This window comes from Megascapheus bottae, chromosome 31, assembly GCF_031878675.1.
Source record: "Megascapheus bottae isolate mThoBot1 chromosome 31, mThoBot2.hap1, whole genome shotgun sequence".
Taxonomy (NCBI): Eukaryota; Metazoa; Chordata; class Mammalia; order Rodentia; family Geomyidae; genus Megascapheus; species Megascapheus bottae.
In genome coordinates this window covers 1,746,867-1,768,853 of record NC_143539.1, presented here as the reverse complement: position 1 = coordinate 1,768,853, position 21,987 = coordinate 1,746,867, and the positions used below count along the sequence as shown (strand labels likewise).

General features: G+C 59.3%; 2 protein-coding genes across 2 annotated transcripts; both read right to left on the bottom strand.

Annotated features, from left to right (window-relative positions):
• Positions 1 to 307: 307 nt before the first annotated feature.
• Positions 308 to 11,949, bottom strand: Iglon5 (IgLON family member 5). Its single transcript, XM_090322163.1, has 8 exons — positions 11,870 to 11,949; positions 6,776 to 6,854; positions 6,184 to 6,416; positions 5,130 to 5,249; positions 3,609 to 3,743; positions 3,352 to 3,472; positions 2,874 to 3,028; positions 308 to 1,789 (listed from the first exon to the last, which is right to left on the bottom strand). The coding sequence occupies exons 1-8, from the start codon at positions 11,946 to 11,948 to the stop codon at positions 1,701 to 1,703; spliced, it is 1,011 nt and encodes a 336-aa protein (XP_090178289.1). The 5' UTR covers position 11,949; the 3' UTR covers positions 308 to 1,700.
• A 1,733-nt stretch (positions 11,950 to 13,682) lies between these two features.
• On the bottom strand, positions 13,683 to 21,320 carry LOC150043454 (uncharacterized). The gene is made up of 6 exons (XM_090321965.1): positions 21,223 to 21,320; positions 18,882 to 19,391; positions 18,171 to 18,344; positions 16,376 to 16,657; positions 16,161 to 16,263; positions 13,683 to 14,401 (listed from the first exon to the last, which is right to left on the bottom strand). Exons 1-6 carry the CDS (start codon positions 21,245 to 21,247, stop codon positions 14,293 to 14,295), a joined length of 1,203 nt encoding a protein of 400 aa, XP_090178091.1. The 5' UTR covers positions 21,248 to 21,320; the 3' UTR covers positions 13,683 to 14,292.
• Positions 21,321 to 21,987: the final 667 nt, after the last annotated feature.

Sequence of the window (21,987 nt, the reverse complement as noted above, 5' to 3'; positions counted from 1 at the left end):
TTGAATTTTTCTGCTTGGCCCCTTGTGACAGGTGGGAACATGTTCCCTGTGTGTGAGGCATGCTGTAGCCAGGTGGTTGCTGCAGCTCTGGCCATCACATCTTCACACCGTTGTACCCGAAGAGAAAAAGAGGACGGGGTCCCCTTCCCCAATACATTACCTTTTGTCTCCAATCACTCAGTCATCAATGACTCGGACCTCTGCAGGCAGAGACTTTGGAAAAAGGTGTTTTATTGGTGTGGTGGTCTCAACACTCCCCATGAACTGGAACACACGGCTCCCAGGGTCCACCCACCCCCCTCCCTGGCTCCCCTCCCTCTTCCCGCCCCATCCTGGGCCCTGGGAATGGAAGACAATGTGGGATGGGGCCCACGCCCCCGTCTGAGGTACAGTCTCTACCCCTTGCCCCCTGCCCTCTGCCGTCTTCTCCAGCAGGCTCTGGACGGTGTAGTTTGGGTGAGCAGTTACAGGTCTAGGGGGTTGTCAGGGCAGGTGACATGGTGTCTTTGTCTGGGCTCAGGACATCTGGGTGATCCCCCCTCCGAGTGGTGTGGTGGCCAGGGTGGACAATTCCTGCCGCCCTGGAGTAGAGGCCCCAGCCTCTCGGTGCCCCCTTCCTGACCACAAGGGTCCACCTTGAGTGCAGTCCTGGTTACTGCCTACAGGAGCCAGGAGATATTGCTGGTCACAGGCGCTGGTGCGTGTGTGTCTGCGTGTGTGTGAGTACAGTCAGGTCAGCCTTTGGGCGGTACGATCGGTGGAGACACCAGGGATCCCACACCTGGGGACCAGCTGCAGGGGCCCAAGGGACAGCTGGTGGCCAAGGGGTGGGGAGAGAGCAGTGATAGGGTGGGGCAAAGCACTGAGACAGACAGGCGACAGTGGTGCCGCAAGCCTGACAGTTGTATGGAAGCACCGGTTGGCCCGGGAAAGGGGGCCAGAAAATTCGGGGAGTGTGTTGGGGGAAACAGGGTAAGTGGGACGGTTTCAGGCCCCTATGCCAGCGGTGGGGCTTCTGGCTACAGGCAGCTGGTGGTGTAGCAGAGAGAAAGCAGCCAGAATGGAGATTCCCCCAGCTCGTCACAAGGCTGATGACAGCGGGCTGTGCGGAAGGCGCCTTTCCCGAGAGAAGGGAGGGGTCAGTGTGCGTGCATATATGGGAAAGGCAGGTCAGTCTCCACTCAGCGTCCACCGCCGGGACCCCCATCCCAACCTCCAGCCAGGGCAGAGAGGCAGCGGGGCTGGAAGGGGGATCTGGGGTGGCTGGGACAGAGGACTACTGGTCCCTTCCACCCCTCAAGCCCACCACACACACACACACACACACACACAATGTGGGCTCACACTCGCATCCACACACAGACATACACGAGCCAGTTGACAGCCTGAGCTAAGAGAAGGGCGAGGGGTGGCCGGGGGTGGGTCGCAATCGGAACGGTGAACGGGTGGTGAGAATGGCTGTAGAAAGATGGACAATTTTACAGTATCCCTCACAGTGACGGGTTTTCTAAAGATCTTTCTCCTCCTCCTCCTTCTCCTCCTCCTCCTCCTCCTTCCACTTCCTCTTTCTCCTCTTCTTCCTCTCCTCTTCCTCCATGGCTGAGAGCTCTTCTGCCCCCTCCAGACTCAATGGCGCTTTCTCACTCCCCCTATTCTCCTCTCTTGGCCCGAGGCCCCCTGCAGGGGGAGACGCCCAGTATCTACATCCTGGACCACAGCCAGCCCAGGGCAGACAGGAGAGTCAGGGGCCCTGGGGGCCTGGGGGCTGAGTTCTCCAGGGATCCCGGGCCTGGGGAGAGAGAGCGGTCATGGACACAGGCTGGGATGGGGGAGAACTCTAGCCCTGCACATTGTCTTGTCTCTGTGTTAACCTCTAAGTCTCTCCATCTAGCTTTCTTACTTTGACTTTGTGCCAATACTGGGGCTTGAACTCGGAGCCTTGCACTCTCAGCCTTTTTGCTTAAGGCTAGTGCTCTGCCACTTAAACCACACCTCCACTTCTAGCTTTCCACTTGTTAGTTGGAGGTAAGGGTGTCCTGGACTTTTCTACCAAGGAAGACATTGAACCACGGATCCTCTGATCTCAGTCTTCTGAGAAATTAGGATTACAGGTGTGAGCCGCCAGTGCCCAGCTTCCTTTTGCCTTTCTGAGACATGGTCTTGGGAAGCATGTCAGGGTGGCCTTAAATTCTTCATCCTCCTTGGCTTCACCTTCCAAAGCTGCTGGGGGATGTGGAGTGGGGAGGTTTGGGTCCCAGCCATCTCCAGTGACTCTGAACTATTACAGCAGCCTCCTTTCGGGTGGTCTTCCTCCACCCTGCCCCAGCCCATTCCACCAAGAGCGGTTGGTTCACAAGCTCACCAAGCACCACCATCCCTGGGCTTGACAGCCTCCAGTGAACCTGCTTTGCGGCTCTGACGCCCCTTCCTCTCTGAGGGCAGGCGCCCCGGCTAGCGCGCTAGCCCCTCAAGTCCCCATCTGGCTTGGTACCACCGCGGCACGCCTGGCCCTTAGCGGGCGCCCGGGTACCACTGAGGGAACGGATCGCTTTCTTAGCCCCTTGAAGAGCTCTAATCTCAGCGTCTATCCCTTTCCTAAACTGTGGACTAAGTAGGAGGCGGCTCTGCCTCCTGGCCCGTCCCCAACCTCAGTACCACCACCTGGGCCCCGCCGCCAGACCCGGGCCCCGCCCCGCCCGGCTCCGCCCCGAGCCCTGGGCCCCGCCCCAAGGCCCGGGCCCCGCCCCCGCCCGGCCCCGCCCCGCCCCGAGCCCTGGGCCCCGCCCCTACCCACAGCCTCGTCCCCAGGCCCGGGCCCCGCCCCCGCCAGGCTCCGCCCCCAGACCCGGGCCCCGCCCTCCGCCCCGACTCACGCAGGAGCCGCATGGAGGCGCTGGATGCTCCCAGCCGGTTGGCGGCGCGACACGTGTAGTTGCCGTAGTGCCGGGCGCTCACGTTGGCGAAGAGCAGCATGGAGCGGGTGCGCTCCGTCTGCACCTTCAGGCCCTCGGCCGCGCCTCCGCTCAGCCTGCGGGACCCCGGTCCGGGTTGGGCACCGTCCCCGTCGGGGCTCAGCGCCCAGCCCCGCTCCCGGGCTTCTCCTCCCGGAGGCCCGTGCTCTGCCCCAGCGGCCCCCCGCCCCCCCTCCCCGCCGTGGCCGCAGAACCCCGGCCCCGGACCGGGGGACTCAGCATTCACCACCCCGGGAGCACAGCGGTCTCCCCGGGGCGGGGCAGTCCTGCCGCGGTAGCGCCCGTCCCCTCCGCCCTCCCCGGCCCTCCCCTCCGCCACCCCCCTCCGGGCCCTCCCCTCCACCACCACCCCCCTCCGCTGCCCCGGCGCCGTCCTCACAGTCTGTCATCCTTGTACCACTGGAAATCCGCGGGCGGCACGGCCATGGCTTCGCAGCGCAGGAGCGCGGCCCGGCCCGGGGCGGTGCGCGCGCTGGTCACGTCGGTGATGGTCGGGGGATCTGGCGAGGGGCGGAGCCCAGCCAGGTGTCTTAGCTGCCAGCTCCCCCCTTCCTCCGGGCACCCGGCCCTCCTCCGGGGACCGGGCCCGCCCCCTGCTGCTCCCCAGGGACCCCCCCCCCCGCCCCAGCAGCTCACAGTTGACGGTGACCAGCACCCGGCGGCTGTCGGGCGCCGAGGTGACGCCGTTGTGGGTCACGCACTCGTACTCCCCGGCCTGGCCCCGCTGGATGTCGGAAATCTCCAGGATCTCGCCCTCCGAGGTGAAGCCGTCTGTGAGGGGGGGGTGGAGGAGGGGCGGGGCCGGACACAAACACTTAACACGGGACAACACGGGCACAACACGGACACACATCAGCGGGGCGGGCACCGCAGGGCCGGGTGTGCCCGGGTCCGGGGCCGCGGGGCGTGGCCGCAGGGCGGGGCGTGGCTGTGGGGCGGGGCCTCGGCGTGGGGTGTGGCCGCGGGGTGGGGCGTGGCGTGGCCGCGGGATGGGGCGTGGCCGTGGGGGTGGGGCGTGGCCGCGGGGCGGGGCGGGGCTGTGGGGCGGGGCCTCGGTGTGGGGTGTGGCCGCGTGGTGGGGCGTGGCCTCGGGGCGGGGCGGGGTTGTGGGGCGGGGCCTCGGCATGGGGTGTGGCCGCGGGGCGGGGCGGGGCCGCAGTTCCCTCGTGCCTGAGAGCCCAAGGCTCCAGGGGTTGGAAGGGAAGGAGACGCGGTCCGGATCCCAGAAGCATCTGGGGGCTGGGGGCGCAGTTGGGAGCTCATGAGTGGAGCTGCTGGGGTCCAGAGAATTAGACTGTCCCCCAGGCAGCCATCCACCGAGGCACTGTCCAGGCAGACCCTCCAGGACGCTGGCCCCGGGGGTCTGGGTCTCAGGGGACCATGGGTCGGGCTCTAGAGCCGGGTCGGGATCTCCGAGTGAGACTGGGGTGCTGGAGGGCGCGTCTGGGCGCTGGGCTGTGATGCTCAGGCCCCTTGATGCTAGGTTTAGGGGCAGCTGCAGCGGTGACCCAGCGCTCATTAAGGTAAGGGAGAAGGCCGCTGCTGAGTCCCTGTGCATTTAAGCAGGGGCCCGAGAACATGCATTTCTGGGCATTTCCCAGGGTGTGCAGACCATGCTTTGAAAACCAGTAAGTAGGCTTGGCAGCAGTGGGTCAAGTGGTGGAGGCCTTGCCTAGCAAAGTCTAAGGCTGTGAGTTCAGTACTGCCAAGAAGAAGAAGAAAGAAGAAAGGAAAGAAAGCAAAGGGGGGGGGGAGAGAAGAGGAGGGGGAGGAGGAAATGGAGGAGAAGGAGGAAGAAGGGGGAAGAAAAGAAAAAAAAAATCCTTCCGGGCTAGAGCACCCAGCAGGATGGCAGAAGGAGCTGAGTGGGAGGTGGGAGCTGGCCAGGTCCCAGGCTCCCGTCTGGCCTGGGGATCTAGTGGTGGGGTCCTGTGTCCCGAACACACAAGTGGGCATGGGGCAGCTGGGATGGTGTGACAGATAACCGCCTCAAGGCACTGGCCTCATGTGGGCAGCAGGAGGGAAGCCACTGGTGAGGTGCTAAGGGCCTGGGGTCTGGGGACGAAAACACCAGGATGGATGGGGAAATGAATCCACTGGTGAGGGCAGGGGTCCAGGAGATGGAATGGCCCAGACTGGCCAGGGTGGGGTCCTTACCTCGGAGCTGCCTCCAGGTGACCGTGGGCTCCGGCCGCCCCACGGCCAGGCAGAGCAGATTCACGTCGCCTCCCTCATTGACGGTTACAGGTGAGGAGATGTTCACAATGCGGGCGGGCACTGTGGGCACAGCAAGCAGTCAGTGATGGGCTACGTGGGCCAGGCCAGCCCTCCCTTAGCCCCAGGATCCAGACCCCAGCCCCCTCCCTTAACCCAGGGTCCAGGCCCCAGCCCCCTCCCTTGGCCCCTGGGACCAGGCCCCTGCCTCCTCTCTTAGCCCTGGGGGTCCAGACTCCGACCCCCTCCCTTAGCCTGGGGGACCAGGCCCCAGCCTCCTCCCTCAGACCCAGAGATCCAGACCCCAGCCTCCTCCCTCAGACCCAGGGGTCCAGGCTCAGTCTCATCCCCCAGACCCAGGGGTCCAGGCCCAGCCTCCTCCTCAGACCCAGGGGTCCAGGCCCAGCCTCCTTCCTCAGACCCAGGGGTCTAGGTTCAGCCTCCTCCCCCAAACCCAAGAGTCCAGGCCCAGCCTCCTCCCTCAGACCTAGGGGTCCAGGCTCCAACCCTCTTTGCTCCCTCTAGCCTCTCTGGGGCTCTCTGGGGCTCCATGTCTCTTGCTCGGAACCCTGAGGCAGGGCCTGTGTGCATCTGGTTCATTCTGTCCCAGGCCTGGCAGGTCCAGCAGCTTGTTTAACACTAGCTCTGTGTCCAGCCACACATGTCAGCAGGTGTCCCACCTAGGAAGCCCCTCTTTGAGCCTTTCCTTGGAAAGTCCACCTCCAACAAGGACCACGAGCCCACCCCGTGTACCCTCAGTGCTTATGAGGTGCGGAGTTCATGGATCCCAGCAAACCCCCTGCACTCCTTCCCCACATGGCTCTCCAGCCACAGCTCTGTGGCCCTGAGCTGCCCTTATCCAGGCCATTCCCTCTGCCCAGGCGACATCTCCTGCTGTCATAGCCCTGTGAGGGTGGGTGGGGACCCTTCACCCCGCCATGACCTGTGGGGTGTGCCTGCGCTGGGGTCCCGGCCACCTCAGGCTGGGGAAGCTCACCGTGGACGATGAGGTAGAGCTGCGTGGTGTAGGGCTGGTGGCGGGTCTGGAAGGAGCAGGTGTAGAGGCCCTCGTCGCCCAGTGCCACCTGGGTGATGAGGATGGAAAACTCCTCGGGTGTGTTGATGAGCAGCCGCACCCGGGGGTCACTGGTCCAGCGATCGTTGCCCGCGTACAGGATGTTGGAGCGGTTCAGCCAGGCCACCCGGGTCACATGCTCATCGATGAAGCAGCTGTGTGTGGGGGAGGTGGGTGAGAGGAGGGAGGGCCCCTGAGCCAGGCCGATCCTGCGCATATGCCTTGCCGGTGGGTAAACTGAGGCTCAGACAGGGCATGTGTGGAGCCCAGGGGCTGAGGGATTAGAGAGATCCAGGATTATCCTCAGAGCCTCAGACCTGGCAGGGGGCAGAGGCCCAGTGAGAGGGGCCCCGGGCCCTCAGGTGAAGTGGGCAAGCACAGGGACCGGCAGCCTCTGTGCTCACAGATTGGGAAGGTCCACTATGTCCGCCCTCTAAGCAAGGTGGAGGACAACTCTGGAATCCTGGGCCAGGCTCCCCACCCCCTCGGGATGGAAGCTGGGCTCGCTCCTTACCTGAGCGTGGCGTTGTCTCCTTCGCACACTGTGTAGTTGTCTGCTGGGGAGTTGAACTCCAGGCTCTGAGACAGCAGCCCTGCAGGAAGTGGGGGAGGGGGGCTCAGTCCCGGCAGTGGGGGTATAGGGGTAAGCCATACATGGGGGAGCACACATGCTCAGCCCCAGGTTGGGGACACGAGCCTGTGTGCCCACGGCCACACCGCATTCAATGGTGTCAACAGGGACACAGCAGACACAAGGCGAACACACAGGCGGGGTCCGGGCTCAAGTGAACGGTCACACCTCAATGACCCACAGACAGCACACGAACACAAACGCGCATGCTCACACAGGTGCAACACAAACTACATTCATGCTAATCACATGTGCCCACAGATACAGTATACACTGATACGCAAATATGTGCAGGGAAATGTCTATATACATGTACATGCCAATCACATGTGTTCACAGATACAGACACACAAGACAGGCAGGGGGTGCATTTACACAGCAGCACATGTATACACACCAGTCACAGATGCCCACACATAGACATGCATGGATACACATGCACACTAGCATGTGTATATACACGGCAATACACATGTGCAGGTCAAGCACATGTCTACAGACACCTGCACATATATAAGTAATATACACATGCACGGGGGCATGTGCAAATACACATACAAATGCACACATGCATGTAGACACGATTCATATGTACACACATGTGTGAGCAGGTATGCACACAGACACAGGTGCATGCACACACAGAGGAGGTATGTGGACACAGGTGTGTGACTAGCCATGAGTACACAGAGCCCTTACACACAGATACAACACACAGAGCTCCATGATTATGCACAGACAGGACACAGGCACACACATCATGTAACACACCACACATAAGAAACCCACGTGCAGAAACCCATGCATGCACACACTCATCCAGACATATGGAGCCAGCCAACTTCAAACACTCAGCGCGGACACCCTTGCACAGACCTGACAATAGGCATCCATAGCACTGGGCCATGCACAGACTGCATGCACCCCTGTCAGACCCTGCTGCACCCCTGTGCACAGGCCCAGCCTGCTCCTGCCCACACTCGCCCGTGGTCCACAGGGCCTGTCCATCTTCTCTGTGGACCGCAGCCAGTGGGCTGGACCAGGGCCAGCAAGTGGGGGCTGAGTGTGCAGCGGCAGCAGGAGATGGCACAGGCTAGGGAGGGAGGAGGCCAGCTGGGTGACCTTGGACGCCAGGAGCAGGAAGGCCCTGTGAGGGGCTTCCCTGCCCCCAGCCTGGGAAGAAGAGCTAATTAATCTAATGAATTAATTGCCCATGCTGGCCCCAATGGCTCCCAGGAGCCCTCTCCATCACAGTCCCTCAGGACGGGACCTGGACAGAGCCAACTGCAATGGCTAGCCAGGATGTGGGACTCCAGAGCCCCGAGGCCAGGCCAGAGTCACACACACAGTCACGGTGACACCCACGGCCCAGATGCACGCAGAGCAGCAGGTCAGGTGGAAATGCGGGCTGTCTTCCAGGAGCAGCCAGACTGTCTAGCTCAGTCATGGGGGGGAGGGGAGGCCAGGCAGCCCACGCACTGAGTCACCTCAGAAAATGCCACTCTTGCCCACAGTGCTATCCACACACCGATACTCCACACATGGCTAAGAAGAAGCCCACTCAGGGGACAGCCCCCCCCTCCAGTGACATCCTTAGCCCAAGCAGATCTGAACCCCCGCCCCCAGCTTTGGAAGGAGGCACCGGGTACACCCACACCAAGCTACAACCTACACGAGGAGATGTCACGAAAACAACGCCTGGGTCATAGCAATGTAGACCGGCAACCCCCAGCACCCCAGAGGCTGAAGTGGGAGGGCTGAAAGTTCAAGGCCAGCCTGAGCTGCATTATGAAGCCCAGACTCAAAACAAAACAACACAGCAAGGGCTGGGGATAGAGCATTTGCTGAGCATACACCAACGCCCGGTGTTCAATCCAAACAAAAAAGATCTGGACCCAAACCCACATCAGCCACGTGTGGATATGTGGGTGCTAACATCACTACCTAGACTGATCAAGGCAGACGCAGACGAAGGTGCTGGTGACGCACGCTAGGCCAGGGCCGCCAACCTCCCACGCTGGCACTCGAGGTCAGATTGTTCTGGGCACTGCAAGATCCTGGCAGCATCCCTACTCTACATCCACTTGATTCTGAAAAGCATCCCCATCCCGCAGTGGGTCATAGCTCAACTCTGCTTGTGTGTCCCTGAGGGGTCCAGTGACCCTGACAGCAGAGAGCTTGAAGGAAGGAAAGCCTGGGGCTGAATGTGGTACACACCACAGTCACAGCTACTTGGGAGGCAAAGGCAAAGGAGCTGCAGTCTGAGGCCAATCCTGCAAAAGTGAGAAATCCTCTTAGAGAAATGAAACCAAGAGGCCAAAGGGTTGGGGGTGGGCTGAGTGGTGGGCGGGGCTCGGCGGTGGGCGGGGCTCCGGAGGAGACGGAGGAGCTGTCCAGGGTCCTGCCAAGTTTGGAGACGCAGACTGCAGCGTCCCAGAACCAGAGGCCAGGGCTGAGAGACGGGCACCCTCCACACACACAGGCAGGCAGGACCTCAGCACACAGCCTGACAGATGGATACGCACACACCTTGCCACAGAGAGCTCCCGTGCCAAGGAGGCCTTTCCCAAAAACTCCATGGCACCCAGGACCACAGCAGAGTGCTTAGCTCAGCGCCCGACACGCAGAGAGCCCGAGACGTGCTGGCTGGTCCTAAACGGTGCCTCCTTTTTCAAGCATCCATGCCACCCCTCCCTGGTGTGGTACAACTGACTGAGCTAGTGCTGTGTAACTCCTACACAATGCACTGTAAGCATCTACTCCAATAACCTCTCCTTGGCGGCAGGGAGGGCACGTGCGGTGACTCCACCTCTTTGGACTCAGTTTCCCCATGGAGAGGATAGTCCTTCCTGGCTTGGGGGGCATCCTGTGGGCACAGAGGTATCACAGGGCTCCTGCTGCAGAGAGCAGGCCTCACCTCTGTCCAATAAATCAAGGAGAGGAAGTGATTTCTCACAGAGGGACGTGGAGTTGGATGTGAGAATGGATCCTGGCACCTTCGAGGACCCCAGCCAAGAGAGTGCCCTCTGCTGGGGAAGGGCAGTTCTCTAGTTCAAAGGCAACCTGAGACCTGGTTTCAACACCAACAAAACACCAATGCATTCGCTAAATGAACTAGTAAAGCAGGGCCAGCCCCCACCCCTTCTGGGACAAAAAAGCCAGGGGCAGTACCAGGCTTCAAACCCTGACTGTGGGCCTGCAGGTGTGCAGGGGCAGAGGCACCTCTAACTTACTTGGAGTTGTTGCTGGGTTGAATGGGATTATTTCACGATACAAGGGAGCTGCTTTTGTGAATGAATGTTGATGGCATGAAGGGGGTGTTGGCAAGAGTTTAGAAAAGAATTAAAAGTAGATTAATATTTACGAATGCCAGGGAGGCATTCGTAAGTGAAGTGGAAATAAGCCAGGAGCTGAGAAATGGGCTCATTTCGTTTCTGCGTTTGGAAAAGCACCAATGAATGAACCAACTCATCCTCTCTTAACCTTGACCTCTGTGTTGAGTTTGTGTACGCTGGGGAGGGGTTCCCTGTATCTGGGGCTGCTGGTCTGGGTCTCTCTCTCCCTAGTCCCACAGGGTTTCTTCCCCCCTCCACCCCCAGACAGTCCCACTATGTAGCCCAGACTCAGCCTCAAACTCAAGCTTCTGCCTCTCAAGTGCTGGGATTACAAGTAGATGCCACCATACCTGGTGGCATAAGCTGAGTGTCAGGGGGCCGGGACATGAGCAAAGGCATCTCATCCTGGTCTAGAACAAAAAAGGAAGGAAGGAACTTTGTTTTTGTTTTTGTTTTTAAAAAGCAGACCACAGGGGCCTGGTGTCAGTGACTCGTACCTGTCATCCTAGCTACTCAGGAGGCTGAGATCTGAGGATCAGACTTCAATGCCAACCTGGGCATCGAAGTCCATGAGACTCTCACCTCCAAAGAACCACCACGAAACCGAAGGTGGGGCTGAGGCTCAAAGTGGTAGAGTCACAGCCCTGAGCTGAAGACCTCGGGGACAGTGCCCAGGCCCAGAGTTCAAGCCCAGTGACCAACAATAAATAAGTAGATAAATAAAAAATAGGCCAGGGCATAGCTCACTCGGACTGTCCCTGGCACTCCATTTTGTTTGGGCTCACCCCCAGCCCATCACCTCTGAACCAAGGTCACATGGCTTCGCTCGGGCTCTGCTGGGATTCGGGGACAGGGGTGATCTGGGGGTCTGCTTCCTTGAGAGTCAAGAGGTGGTGGTGGAAGCTGAGTCGTGGAGGAGGAGGAAGGCAGGCAGGACAGGGAGAGGGGCTGGGGCAGGGCGGAGAGGAAGATGGGACTCGGCTGAGCAGGGAGGGGTGGGAAGGCGGGTGGGGGGTTACCCTCCAGCATCGGAGGCTGCACAGGGGCTTCGGGACATGGGGAGACGCGAGTGACCGCCGCAGACACGCGCGCGCCCAGGGAGGCGGTCAGCGAGCAGAGCCACGCAGCCTCCGGGCCGGGCCCCCCTGCCCCGCGACCCCGGGGAGGTCACAAGGTGCCCTGCCCCGGGCGCCGAGTCCCCCCGCCCGCCCCCGAGGGGTGGCCGCCCTGCCCCGCTCCGTCCCCGCCCGCCCCCGCCCCGCTTCCCCCGCCGCATGCACCCTCCGCCCCTCGCCCGGCCCCGCGCCCGAGCCTCTCCGTCGGAGTCACCCCAACTTCCCGGAACCCCGAACTATCCCCCATCCACCGCCGCACCCAGACGTCGACCTGCCCGCGGCGGGGAGGAGCCGGGGCGGGCGGCGGACCGCAGACCCGCCGGTCCCGCGGCCCCGGCCCGGCCGCCCACAGACCCCGGCCCCGCGCCTCCCGGTGCGGCCGCCCGCGCCCCGGCTCGGCCCTCGGGGACCCGGCCGGGAGGCCGCGCTCCCGCGCCCCGGGCCCGCAGCCGTCCGCGCCGCCCGCCTCGGCGGGGAGCGGGCTCCCCGGACCCCGGCCCGGCCCGCCCCGCCCGGCGCTGCGGTACCTCGGCTGATGACGGCCAGGCCGGCCAGGGCGGCGGCGGCGAGGAGCCGGAGCCGGGCCCCGGGCGCAGGGGGGGGCATCGCGGCGGCGGCGGCGGCGGCGGCGGCGGCGCGGGGGAGGGGAGGGGCCGGCGCGCGGCCTGGGGAGGGGAGGGGGAGGGGGCCCCGCCTGCGGCTGCACCGGCCCGGGGGGCGGCGGGGGCGGGGGGCGGGGGCCGGGGGGGCGCGACAAGGCGGCCGGAGCTGCTGCAGACCCGGGGAGGGGGGCGGCGCTGACGGGCAGGGAGGCCGGCCAATCAGAGGAGGCGGGGGGCCGCGGGGGCGGGGCCTCGGGGGGGCCGAGTCGGAGGGAGAGGCCTTTGTTACCGGGCCGCCCTGCGCCCGTCCGCCCTCTCCCCACTAGGCGCCTGGCAAACACATCCCACCTCCAGCAGGTCCGGGCTGGGGTCCGGACTCAGCCTCCCCCCTCACACCCAGGGGTCCAGACCCAGCCCCCTCCCCCAGACCCGGGGGTCCAGGCCCAGCCCCCTCCCCCAGACCCGGGGGTCCAGGCCCAGCCTCCACCCCCAGACCCGGGGGTTCAGGCCCAGCCTCCACCCCCAGACCCGGGGGTCCAGGCCCAGCCTTCACCCCCAGACCCGGGGTCCAGACCCCAGCCTCCTCCCTCAGACCCTGGGGTCCAGGCCCAGCCTCCTCCCTCAGACCCAAGGTCCAGACCCCAGTCCTCCTCCCCCAGACCCAGGGGTTCAGGCCCAGCCCCCTCCCCCACACCCAGGGGTCCAGGCCCAGCCTCCACCCCCAGACCCGGGGGTCCAGGCCCAGCCTCCTCCCTCAGACCCGGGGGTCCAGGCCCAGCCTCCTCCCTCAGACCCGGGGGTCCAGACCCCAGCCTCCTCCCTCAGACCCAGGGTCCAGGCCCAGCCTCCACCCCCAGACCCGGGGGTCCAGACCCCAGCCTCCTCCCTCAGACCCGGGGGTCCAGGCCCAGCCTCTTCCCTCAGACCCGGGGGTCCAGGCCCAGCCTCCTCCCTCAGACCCGGGGTCCAGGCCTCCTCCCCCAGACCCGGGGTCCAGGCCCAGCCTCCTCCCTCAGACCCGGGGTCCAGACCCAGCCCCCTCCCCCAGACCCGGGGGTCCAGGCCCGGCCCCCTCCCCCAGACCCCGGGGGTCCAGACCCCAGCCTCCTCCCTCAGACCCGGGGGTCCAGGCCCAGCCTCCTCCCTCAGACCCGGGGGTCCAGACCCCAGCCTCCACCCCCAGACCCGGGGTCCAGGCCCAGCCTCCACCCCCAGACCCGGGGGTCCAGACCCAGCCTCCTCCCCCAGACCCGGGGTCCAGGCCCAGCCTCCTCCCCCAGACCCGGGGTCCAGACCCAGCCTCCTCCCTCAGACCCGGGGTCCAGACCCCAGCCTCCTCCTCCAGACCCGGGGTCCAGACCCAGCCTCCTCCCTCAGACCCGGGGTCCAGACCCAGCCTCCTCCCTCAGACCCGGGGTCCAGGCCCAGCCTCCTCCTCCAGACCCGGGGTCCAGGCCCAGCCTCCTCCCCCAGACCCGGGGTCCAGGCCCAGCCTCCTCCCTCAGACCCGGGGTCCAGACCCAGCCTCCTCCCTCAGACCCGGGGTCCAGGCCCAGCCTCCTCCTCCAGACCCGGGGTCCAGGCCCAGCCTCCTCCCCCAGACCCGGGGTCCAGACCCAGCCTCCTCCCTCAGACCCGGGGTCCAGACCCAGCCTCCTCCCTCAGACCCGGGGTTCAGGCCCAGCCCCCTCCCTCAGGCACACTTCAAACCAGACACAGACACACATGGCATGACTAGTTCACTTTCATATGGAGTCTTAACAGTAAAACGAAGGTGGACTGCTCAGAAGTAGAGACTGCAGCAGTGCTTGGCAGGTGTGGAGGATGGGGTGGGGAAGTTGTCCGTGGAAGGTCATAAAATGGCAGACGTGGAAGGTGAGGACTGGATTATACTCAGGATGTTTCCCTAAAAGAGGGGCTGCAGTGTCTTTGCCACAGGACAGAGGACCTTTGGGGCTCACTTCTCAGGGCTGTCTGCTCCCCCTTGCATGCCCCCTTCTGCCTGGGTCCCACCAACAAGGGCCTGGGGGGGGGGGACCGCACAGCTATGGTGACCTGAACTTCCTCCACAGTCTCACCCTTTCTGTCTCCCAGTCCAGAGCCTGGGAGAGGGGACATATGTCCTGTGCAGGTGCAAGAGCGTGGTCTTGAGTCTGAGGGGAGGCTGGGCAGGCTTCAGGGGTAAAAGGGGTGTCCGAACTCTTCCTTCTACCCTCTTCTTTCTCTCCCACTCCCCGCCCAGCTGTGGGAGGAACAGGGACCACAGACCTGCCTCAGTCCTGCTGGCCCTCGAGGGTGCCCCCTGCAGTGGGCACCTGGGCTCTCGCCTCCTGGCAGTGCCAGGGAACTCAGACTCCTTCCGGAACCGGGGCTTCTCCAGCACCCAGGGAGTTGAGGCTCTGGTCTTCGATGGCCTTGGCATCCTGAAGTTCCTGACACCACATAACAATCTTCTTGCTAAGGGGATGAGACCCATGCTGAGTGCCAGGCTGGCACCCCTCTCTACCTGACCCCACCACCACCCTCTCCCTTTTCCTGGAGGAAGCCCTGGACTGGACTCGAGGGTGCTGTGATCTGCCTAGCCCCCACCCCACCCTCTCCATCCCCCCTTCTCTTCCTCTTCACCTTTTCCTCCTCTGTCTCCTTTTTTCCACCTTCCCCACTTTCTTCCCTTTCTCTTCCTTTGTCATCTCCTTCTTGCCCTCTTCCTCCTCCTCCTCTTCCTTCCCCTTCTCCTTTCTCCTTTATTCTTCTTTCTAGGCAACTGAATCCCGGGCCTCTTACTCACCAGAAAAGTGCTCCACCACTTGAGCTTTACCCGTGCTCTTCACGGTTTTGTTTTGTTTTTTTCTGAGCTACTGTCTCATTGACTTTTCTCAGGCTGCCCTTGAATGTGCAAACTCTTAGGATCCCAAGTACTAGGGTTATAAGCAGGAACCACCATGCCCGGCATACCTTTCTTTTTAACAAGCAGGCAAGCAGGGCGCGGTGGCTCACGCCTGTCATCCCAGCTACTCCAGGAGGCTGAGATCTGAGGATCAAGGTTCAAACCAGCCCAGGCACAAAAGGACCTGAGACTCATCTCCAATGAACCTCTAGAAAATGGGAGGTGGGCTTGGCTCAAGGGTAGGTCAGTAGCCTTGAGCTGAAGAGCTCAGGGACAGCGCCCAGCCTGAGTTCAAGCTCCATGACCCCCCCCTCAAAAAAAATCAGGCAAGTAAATAGGTGCAAAGAGGAAAGATTCAGACATGATGAATAAGTTTGATTTCAAGTTGCATACATGTATATACACACATATCTAATACATATGAACTGCATTCAAATAGTGTAGAATACACATTCTTTTTAAGCCTCGGTGGAATGTTTGTTTACAAAACCTAAACAAAGGGGCTGGGAGTGTGGCCTAGTGACAGAGTGCTTGCCTATTATGCACACCAATCAAGTTTCAATTCCTTGATACCATATATACAGAAAAGCCAGAAGTAGTGCTGTGGCTCAAGTGGTAGAGCACTAGTCTTGAGGAAAGCGCAGGGACAGTGCTCAGGCCCTGAGTTCAAGTCCCAGGACTGGTAAAAAAAAAAAACCTAAACAAAAAGTTGCTACAAAGCAAATTGAAGGTTAGGAGCTTAGTTTAAGGGGCTGAGCACTTGCCTAGCAAGTGTAAGACCATTGGTTCAAGCCCCAGTACCACACCCACTCCCCACACACACACAGAGAGAAATTGATTTTGTGCACAATATATTTTCTAGTCTTATTGGATTTAAGCTAGAAAGAGGATTATTAGAAATTATTAATGTATCTTTAAAACAAAACAAAACAAAAGTCGGGCCGGGAATTTAGCCTAGTGGTAGAGTGCCTGCCTAGCACGCACAAAGATGGGGTTCAATTCCTCCATACCACATACATAGAAAAAGTTGAAAGTGGTGCTGTGGCTCAAGTGGTGGAGCTCTAGCCTTGAGAAAGCCCAAGGACAGTGCTCAGGCCCTGAGTTTAAGCCCCAGGACTGGCAAAAAACAAACAAAAACATAAGTCAAAAAACCATACTATTAGTTAGAAATGTTTTGACCAAATGATAATAAAGATAATGTAAGTGAACATCCATGGGATGCAGCTAAGGTTGCATGTAGAGGGAAATGTATAGCCAGGAGAATAAAGAGTGACTGACCATTAATGTCGAGTCCATTTCGAGAAGGCTGATTTGAACCTGGATACTCACGCCAAGAGGACCAGGAGGAAGAGAAGCAGGGCGGATGCAATGGCTCCATACACAATGCCGTGGGTCAGCCCTCTCCTGAACACTTTGGAAAGGGGCGTCTTGTCTGGAATCAGAGGGAGGTGTTCCTCCTAAGACTTCCAGGGTGGCGCGGTGGCGTCCTGCTTCCCTCCGGCCTCCTTGTGGACCCGGCTGGTTATGAGGCCCCCGCGACTCACCTGCTAGCAGGATGATTCTGGACGCGTGGGTCCCCAGCTGGTTCTTCCTCTCGCACTGGAGTCTCATGATGAGATCTGGGTCCCCCCGGAGGTAGATGGTACTGTTGGTCCACGGGCCAAGTTTGCTGGAAGTCACCTGCAGGGGCTTGCCCGTCCTGCCGCTGCCCACGGGGATGTCTCCAATCCACCACTGCACCGAGGGCGTGGGCACCCCGTGGAAGGAACAGCTGCACTTTAGGGCCCTCTCCAAAGAGCAAGTGTAGCTGAGCAGCCTGGCGGGGGCTGTGGAGAGGGGGTGGCATCAGCCAGCACCCCTCCTCCCTGCTCCCCTCCAGCCTCCCCCCTCCTTTCCCTCCTCTCCTGCCTTCCCCCCTCCCTCCTCTCCAGCCTCCCCCTTCCTCTCCCTCCTCTCCAGCCTCCCCCCTCTCCAGCCTCCCCCCTCCCCTCCCTCCTCTCCTGCCTCCCCCTCCTCTCCCTCCTCTCCAGCCTCTCTGCTCCTCTCCCTCCTCTCCAGCCTCCCCTCTCCTCCCCCTCCTCTCCTGCCTCCCCCTCCTCTTCCTCCTTTCCCTCCTCTCCAGCCTCCCCCCTCCTCCCCCTCCTCTCCTGCCTCCCCCCTCCTCTTCCTCCTTTCCCTCCTCTCCAGCCTCCCCCCTCTTCTCCCTCCTCTCCTGCCTCCCCCTCCAGTCTTCCCCCCTCCTCCTCCTCCCCCTCCTCTCCTGCCTCCTCCCTCCTCTTCTGTCTCTGTGTTTATGATTCACAAAGAGACTTTCCACAAAACCCAGAGCTGAGACGCTCCCCACTCGCTCTCTCTCTTCATACGCGCTGGTCTCAGGTGAGCTCTGACTCAGCCCTCTCAAGGGGGAACGGGAACTGAGACCCTCCAGTACCCACGGGCTTGAACTTTGGGCCTGGCGCTGTCCCTGAGCAATTTTGCTCAAGGCTATCCCTCTGCAGCTTTGAGCCACAGCACCCTTAGGTTTTCTGGTGGCTCATTGGAGATCAGAGTCTCCTGGACTCTCCTGCCCCATGTGGCTTTGAACCTCCATCTTCAGATCTCAGCCTCCTGAGTAGCTAGGGTTCCAGGTGCGAGCCACCGGAGCCCGGCTTCCTCTTTATTTGCATGCATTCATCACACAATGGGGTTTCACTGTGGTATTTACATCTTATATATTTAGATCGTCTATATTTATATATTTTATCAAGCTTATCCTCTCAATCACTCCTTATTCCTCTTCCCTCCTTTTAAAAACTATTTTTTTTTCTATTTTGTCAGTTGTGGGGTTGAACTCTGGGCCTGGGTGTTGTCCCTGAGCTCTTCAGCTCAAGGCTTCCACCCTACCCCTTGAGCCACAGCACCACTTCCAGTTTTCTGGTGGTTATTTGGAGATAAGAGTCTCATGGACTTTGGTGCCTGGGCTGGCTTTGAACTGGGATCCTCAGATCTCAGCCTCCTGAATACCCAGTTCCCAGCTCTAAAAACTATTTTTTAATCAGGTTTTTTTTTTCCTATGTCATGGGACTTGAACTCTGGGCATGGGTGCTGTCCCTGAGCTCCTCAGCTCAAGGCTACCGCCCTACCCCTTGAGCCACTTTCTAATCAGGTTTTCATATATGCACATTTAGTGATTTGATAACACCTGCCCTCCTCTCCCCTTTGATCCCCCTTTTCCTTCACCTCCTCTCTTCCACTGAGTCCCATCAGCACTTTCTGTTGGATCTGTGACCGTCCTCAACTCAGAACCCTGTCCTGGCCACCCCTCAGCATTCATTGTTACTCCTGCTCAAGTTATCCAGGGAGAGGTTGAAGGGACAGGGTGGGGTGGGACCCTGGAGGACTGGGCAACGCCGGCCCAGGACAGCAGGGAGGCCTGGATTTCTCCACAGGCTCCTTGGATGGTGCAGGTCAAGGCGCTGGGGTCTCCAGCCATCAGCCCCTCTGGGATTGTGAGCTCTGGTTTGGGGGTCAGATCTGGAAGAGAGAGGGAATGATTCTACACTTTAGGGGCGAGAGCCTCACAGCCACTGTTGCGCCATGCTTCCACCCCATGGCCCCCACAGTTTAGAGGCTGTGAGTGTTGTTGCTTTTTTCCCTAATGGCTTTCTGTTCTCTGTGGGGATGGGGTGCACTCAGCTCCACAAATGAGCCAACACGTAAGACCTGAGATGAGACTGCCTGAACTTGAATTCAGAACCTTCGAGATTGAACTTGATCAGCTCTCCAGTCTCATCTGCACATCTTCCTTCTTGCCCTCTCCTGTTCCATGCCCTGGGAACATGTTCCATGCTCCCTTTGTCATCATTACTTGGATAAAATGAGCCAGCCAGCCAGCTGCCAGTGGCTCAAGCCTGTGAGCCTAGCCAACCCAGGAGTGAAAAAAGACTCTTCTCTCCAGTTCACTGCTAAAAAGCCAGAAATGGAGCTGTGGTTCAAGTGGTAAAGTGCCAGTCTTGAAGAGAAAAGCTGAAAGATATCAGTGCCCAGGCCCTGAGTTCAAGCCCCATCATTGGCACAAAACAAATACATAAACCAACCCATAAGTGGACCAACTATATCTCGTCATATTACTGTAGAAACCAAATACTGAATGTTTGATCAAGCCTAGGGCCGGGTGAGGTGAAAACCCTCCGGGTTCCCCGCTTTCACGCGGTGTGGCAGGAGATGAGGCATCACCTGCCTCGGAGCTGGCGGCACTCTCTGGTTCTCCGAGGTCTTCGGGGAGCACGGGGAGCACGTACGCCAGGCTGCTCCTTCTGGGGACACCTTGGATTGCCAGCGTGCAGTGATGCCCCTCAGGGCTCCCGTTTGCATCGAGTCCAACCGTGGCGCTGCCGTCGGTGGTAGCCTTGAGTTCCATGGTGGCTGCGGAGGAGCTGCTGTCCTCCTCCAGATGAGGGCTGGCCCTCACGGAACCGCTTGAGGAGGTTTTAGGAAACTCAGAGAAACAAGGACTTCCGGCGCACAGCGCCTCTTCCACTGGCGTCTGTGTGATGTCCATCAACGCGTGAGACAGGAAACCTACGGGGAGGGATTCAGTCAGAAATGGACCCGGCATGTGCCCAGCTCCCAGAAGGCCACCCCGGAGGCCTTGGGATGTCCTTTTTGAGAAGGTCCTTGAGCCATAGGGAGCCATGCTTAACCCCACACTAGTGGGGTCCTTGACCCCTGTCAGGGGTGAAGCCTAAGCCAGTTACACCTAGGTCACTGGATCACCATGCCAGGCGTGGTGGCACTGTCCCGTCTTCCTAGCATTTGGGAGATAGAGGCTGAAGGACTGAGGGCTGGAGGTGGACACACAGCAAAACCTTATCTTTTTTTCATATATTTCTTATTGTAATTAATAGAAGGGTTACATGATATTTGCCAGATAGATGGTGCATTAATTCCCATACATTGATACCCTTTCACATGTCTTGGTAAAACCTTGTCTTAAAAAAAAAAACACTAACAAAACAAAATCAACACCACACAACCAACCCTGGGACCCAGGACTTGGCTGGCGAGCTTTTTGGCATGGCAGTGGAGAACGGTGCTGGCTTTATGAACTCCCCTTCCCCCCTCCCCCGCCCCGGGAAAGGACAAGAGGAAGTTTTTGCTCTCTCCTCCCTGTGCCATTGTCCTCTGCTGAGTTGAATCTGTATGCTTTTGCTGTAATCTCCATCGCCAAGAGTGTGACAGTTCCACTGACTTTCTCAGTGGTCCCAACTCAGCCTGCTGAATCGGTTTTCCTTCTCATCTTGGTACTAATTGTATCTTATGACCAGCAACTGGGTGTTGCCTTGTTTCTGAGTCTCTGAGAAATGGCTACAATAATCCCATGTTACAGTGTCAGGAGAATGAAAGAGAACTAGAGGCACAGGTGCTCTGAGGTCAGTATCAAAAACAACCCTGGCCCCTGGCTCCTGCTGGATATCCATCCCCTCTGCTTCTGCCTGAACATGGACACAAAGGTGAGCTACACAGCTCCTCAGACCACGTCAGAACCATGGCAGCCCTTCTACCCAGTGTCCTCGCAGATGCCCGCGCAAGCCACTCCAGAATGGTTCATGTGTATCCCCTAGACATAGGGGTAAATGGAGGCTCTGTGAGATCAAGCCCCAGTCCTCAGGTCAGAGAAGTCAGAGTGATTTCTCCAGATCACACACCCAGGATGCTGAACACTTGATTCTTGTGACTTATCAGTAGCCACCACCAGGGGGCGATGGCGAGAACAACTGTGGCTGAAGTGACCTTCTGCTGCAATAGGAGCTGGGCATTCAAGTAGAGGCTTGGGGTAAATTGCTTAACCTCTCAGGGCTGGTTTGCTCATCGGGGGATAGGGAGTAATAATTGTTGGAAGAGTGGCTTTGTAGACAAAACCAGCATTCGCCAAAAGTATTCATCGAGAACATGTCTGTTGCTTATTTATCAACAATGCAATTCCTCCTTCCTTCTTTCTTCTTTGGTCTCATTGCGTGCTCAGATTATCCTTAAACTCTCTAATCTCCTGCTTCAGACTTCTGAGTATTGAGATAATAGGCAGACACTACCATGTCCATCAAGAATATATATATTTTTGCCAGCCTTGGGGCTAGAACTCAGGGCCTGGGGGCACTGTTCCTGAGCTTTTGCTCAAGGGTAGCACTTTACCACTTGAGTCATGGTGCCACTTTCAACTTTTTCTGTTTATGTGATACTGAGGAATGGGTTTCATGCATGCTAGACAAGCAGTCTACCACTAGGCCATATTCGTAACACCAAGATAATTGTTTGCCTTCCATTTTCATCTTCAACTCTACTCTTCCACCTATGTCCACCTCAGCCCTTCCTTTACTCTTAAGACATTGCACCTGCCCCTTGTTCCACTTACCCAAACACAACAGTGGCCATGTCATGCCTCCTGGCAGGATTTCAGGACCCAGAGAAGCCCAGGATGTGTATTGCTGCAGTGTCTGGCATCAGACCTGAATGTCCTGGAGGGAAGAGTGTGGAACAGGTTAGGACAAGGCAGGGAATGAGACAGAAAACCTTCACTGCTTTCCAAGGACCTTTGTCTCCTTAAGTGCCATTACACCTCCTCACCTGGAGAATTAAGAGCCACAGGGACCAGCTAGAGGGATTTAGGGATGGTGGTCATCCATGATGGTGAAGCCCTAACACTGGGGCCACTTTCTTCTCCTTCACTGCATCTTCAGGCTCAGCCCCTTCCTGTTTCAAAGCTGCGGAGCTCAGACCCCCCTCATGTCAATGAGGAGGTCATGGAAGCCATGGAAAACTTGGGGGTGTGGGGTGGGGCAGGTTTCATCAGCATAAAGCCTCTCTGGAGGAGGCCATTGGCCAGAGGACTGGGGATGGAGTCTGTGATTTGTGGACTTTATTATGGAAACTGGCAGGCACAGAGCAGGGGTGTATTTAGGAGGGTTTTCTGAGAAACAAGTAACATATTGATGGCCGATCAGATAATCCTAGACTTCCTTCTTTGTACTCCAGGGTCTGTCACACCACTTCACATGTAATGTAAATCTTTAAGTAATGCAATAATTTCATTCCTTCTCCCATCCTTTGAACATTTTGTTGCTTTCTTTTTAGAGCTTTCTAGTTTTATACACGTACCTCTTGTGGTATTTTACAACCC

Excerpts from the sequence above, each read along its gene's own strand:
- Iglon5 (XM_090322163.1), bottom strand. The coding sequence starts at position 11,948 with ATGCCCCCCCCTGCGCCCGGGGCCCGGCTCCGGCTCCTCGCCGCCGCC. Across the intron at positions 5,250-6,183 it reads GCTCTACCTCATCGTCCACG|TGCCCGCCCGCATTGTGAAC; the intron begins GTGAGCTTCCCC and ends CTGTGCCCACAG. Across the intron at positions 3,744-5,129 it reads CACCTGGAGGCAGCTCCGAG|ACGGCTTCACCTCGGAGGGC; the intron begins GTAAGGACCCCA and ends CCCCCCTCACAG.
- LOC150043454 (XM_090321965.1), bottom strand. The coding sequence starts at position 21,247 with ATGACATGGCCACTGTTGTGTTTGG. Across the intron at positions 19,392-21,222 it reads ATGGCCACTGTTGTGTTTGG|GTTTCCTGTCTCACGCGTTG; the intron begins GTAAGTGGAACA and ends CCCTCCCCGTAG. Across the intron at positions 18,345-18,881 it reads TTATGTATTTGTTTTGTGCC|ATCTGACCCCCAAACCAGAG; the intron begins AATGATGGGGCT and ends TCTCTCTTCCAG.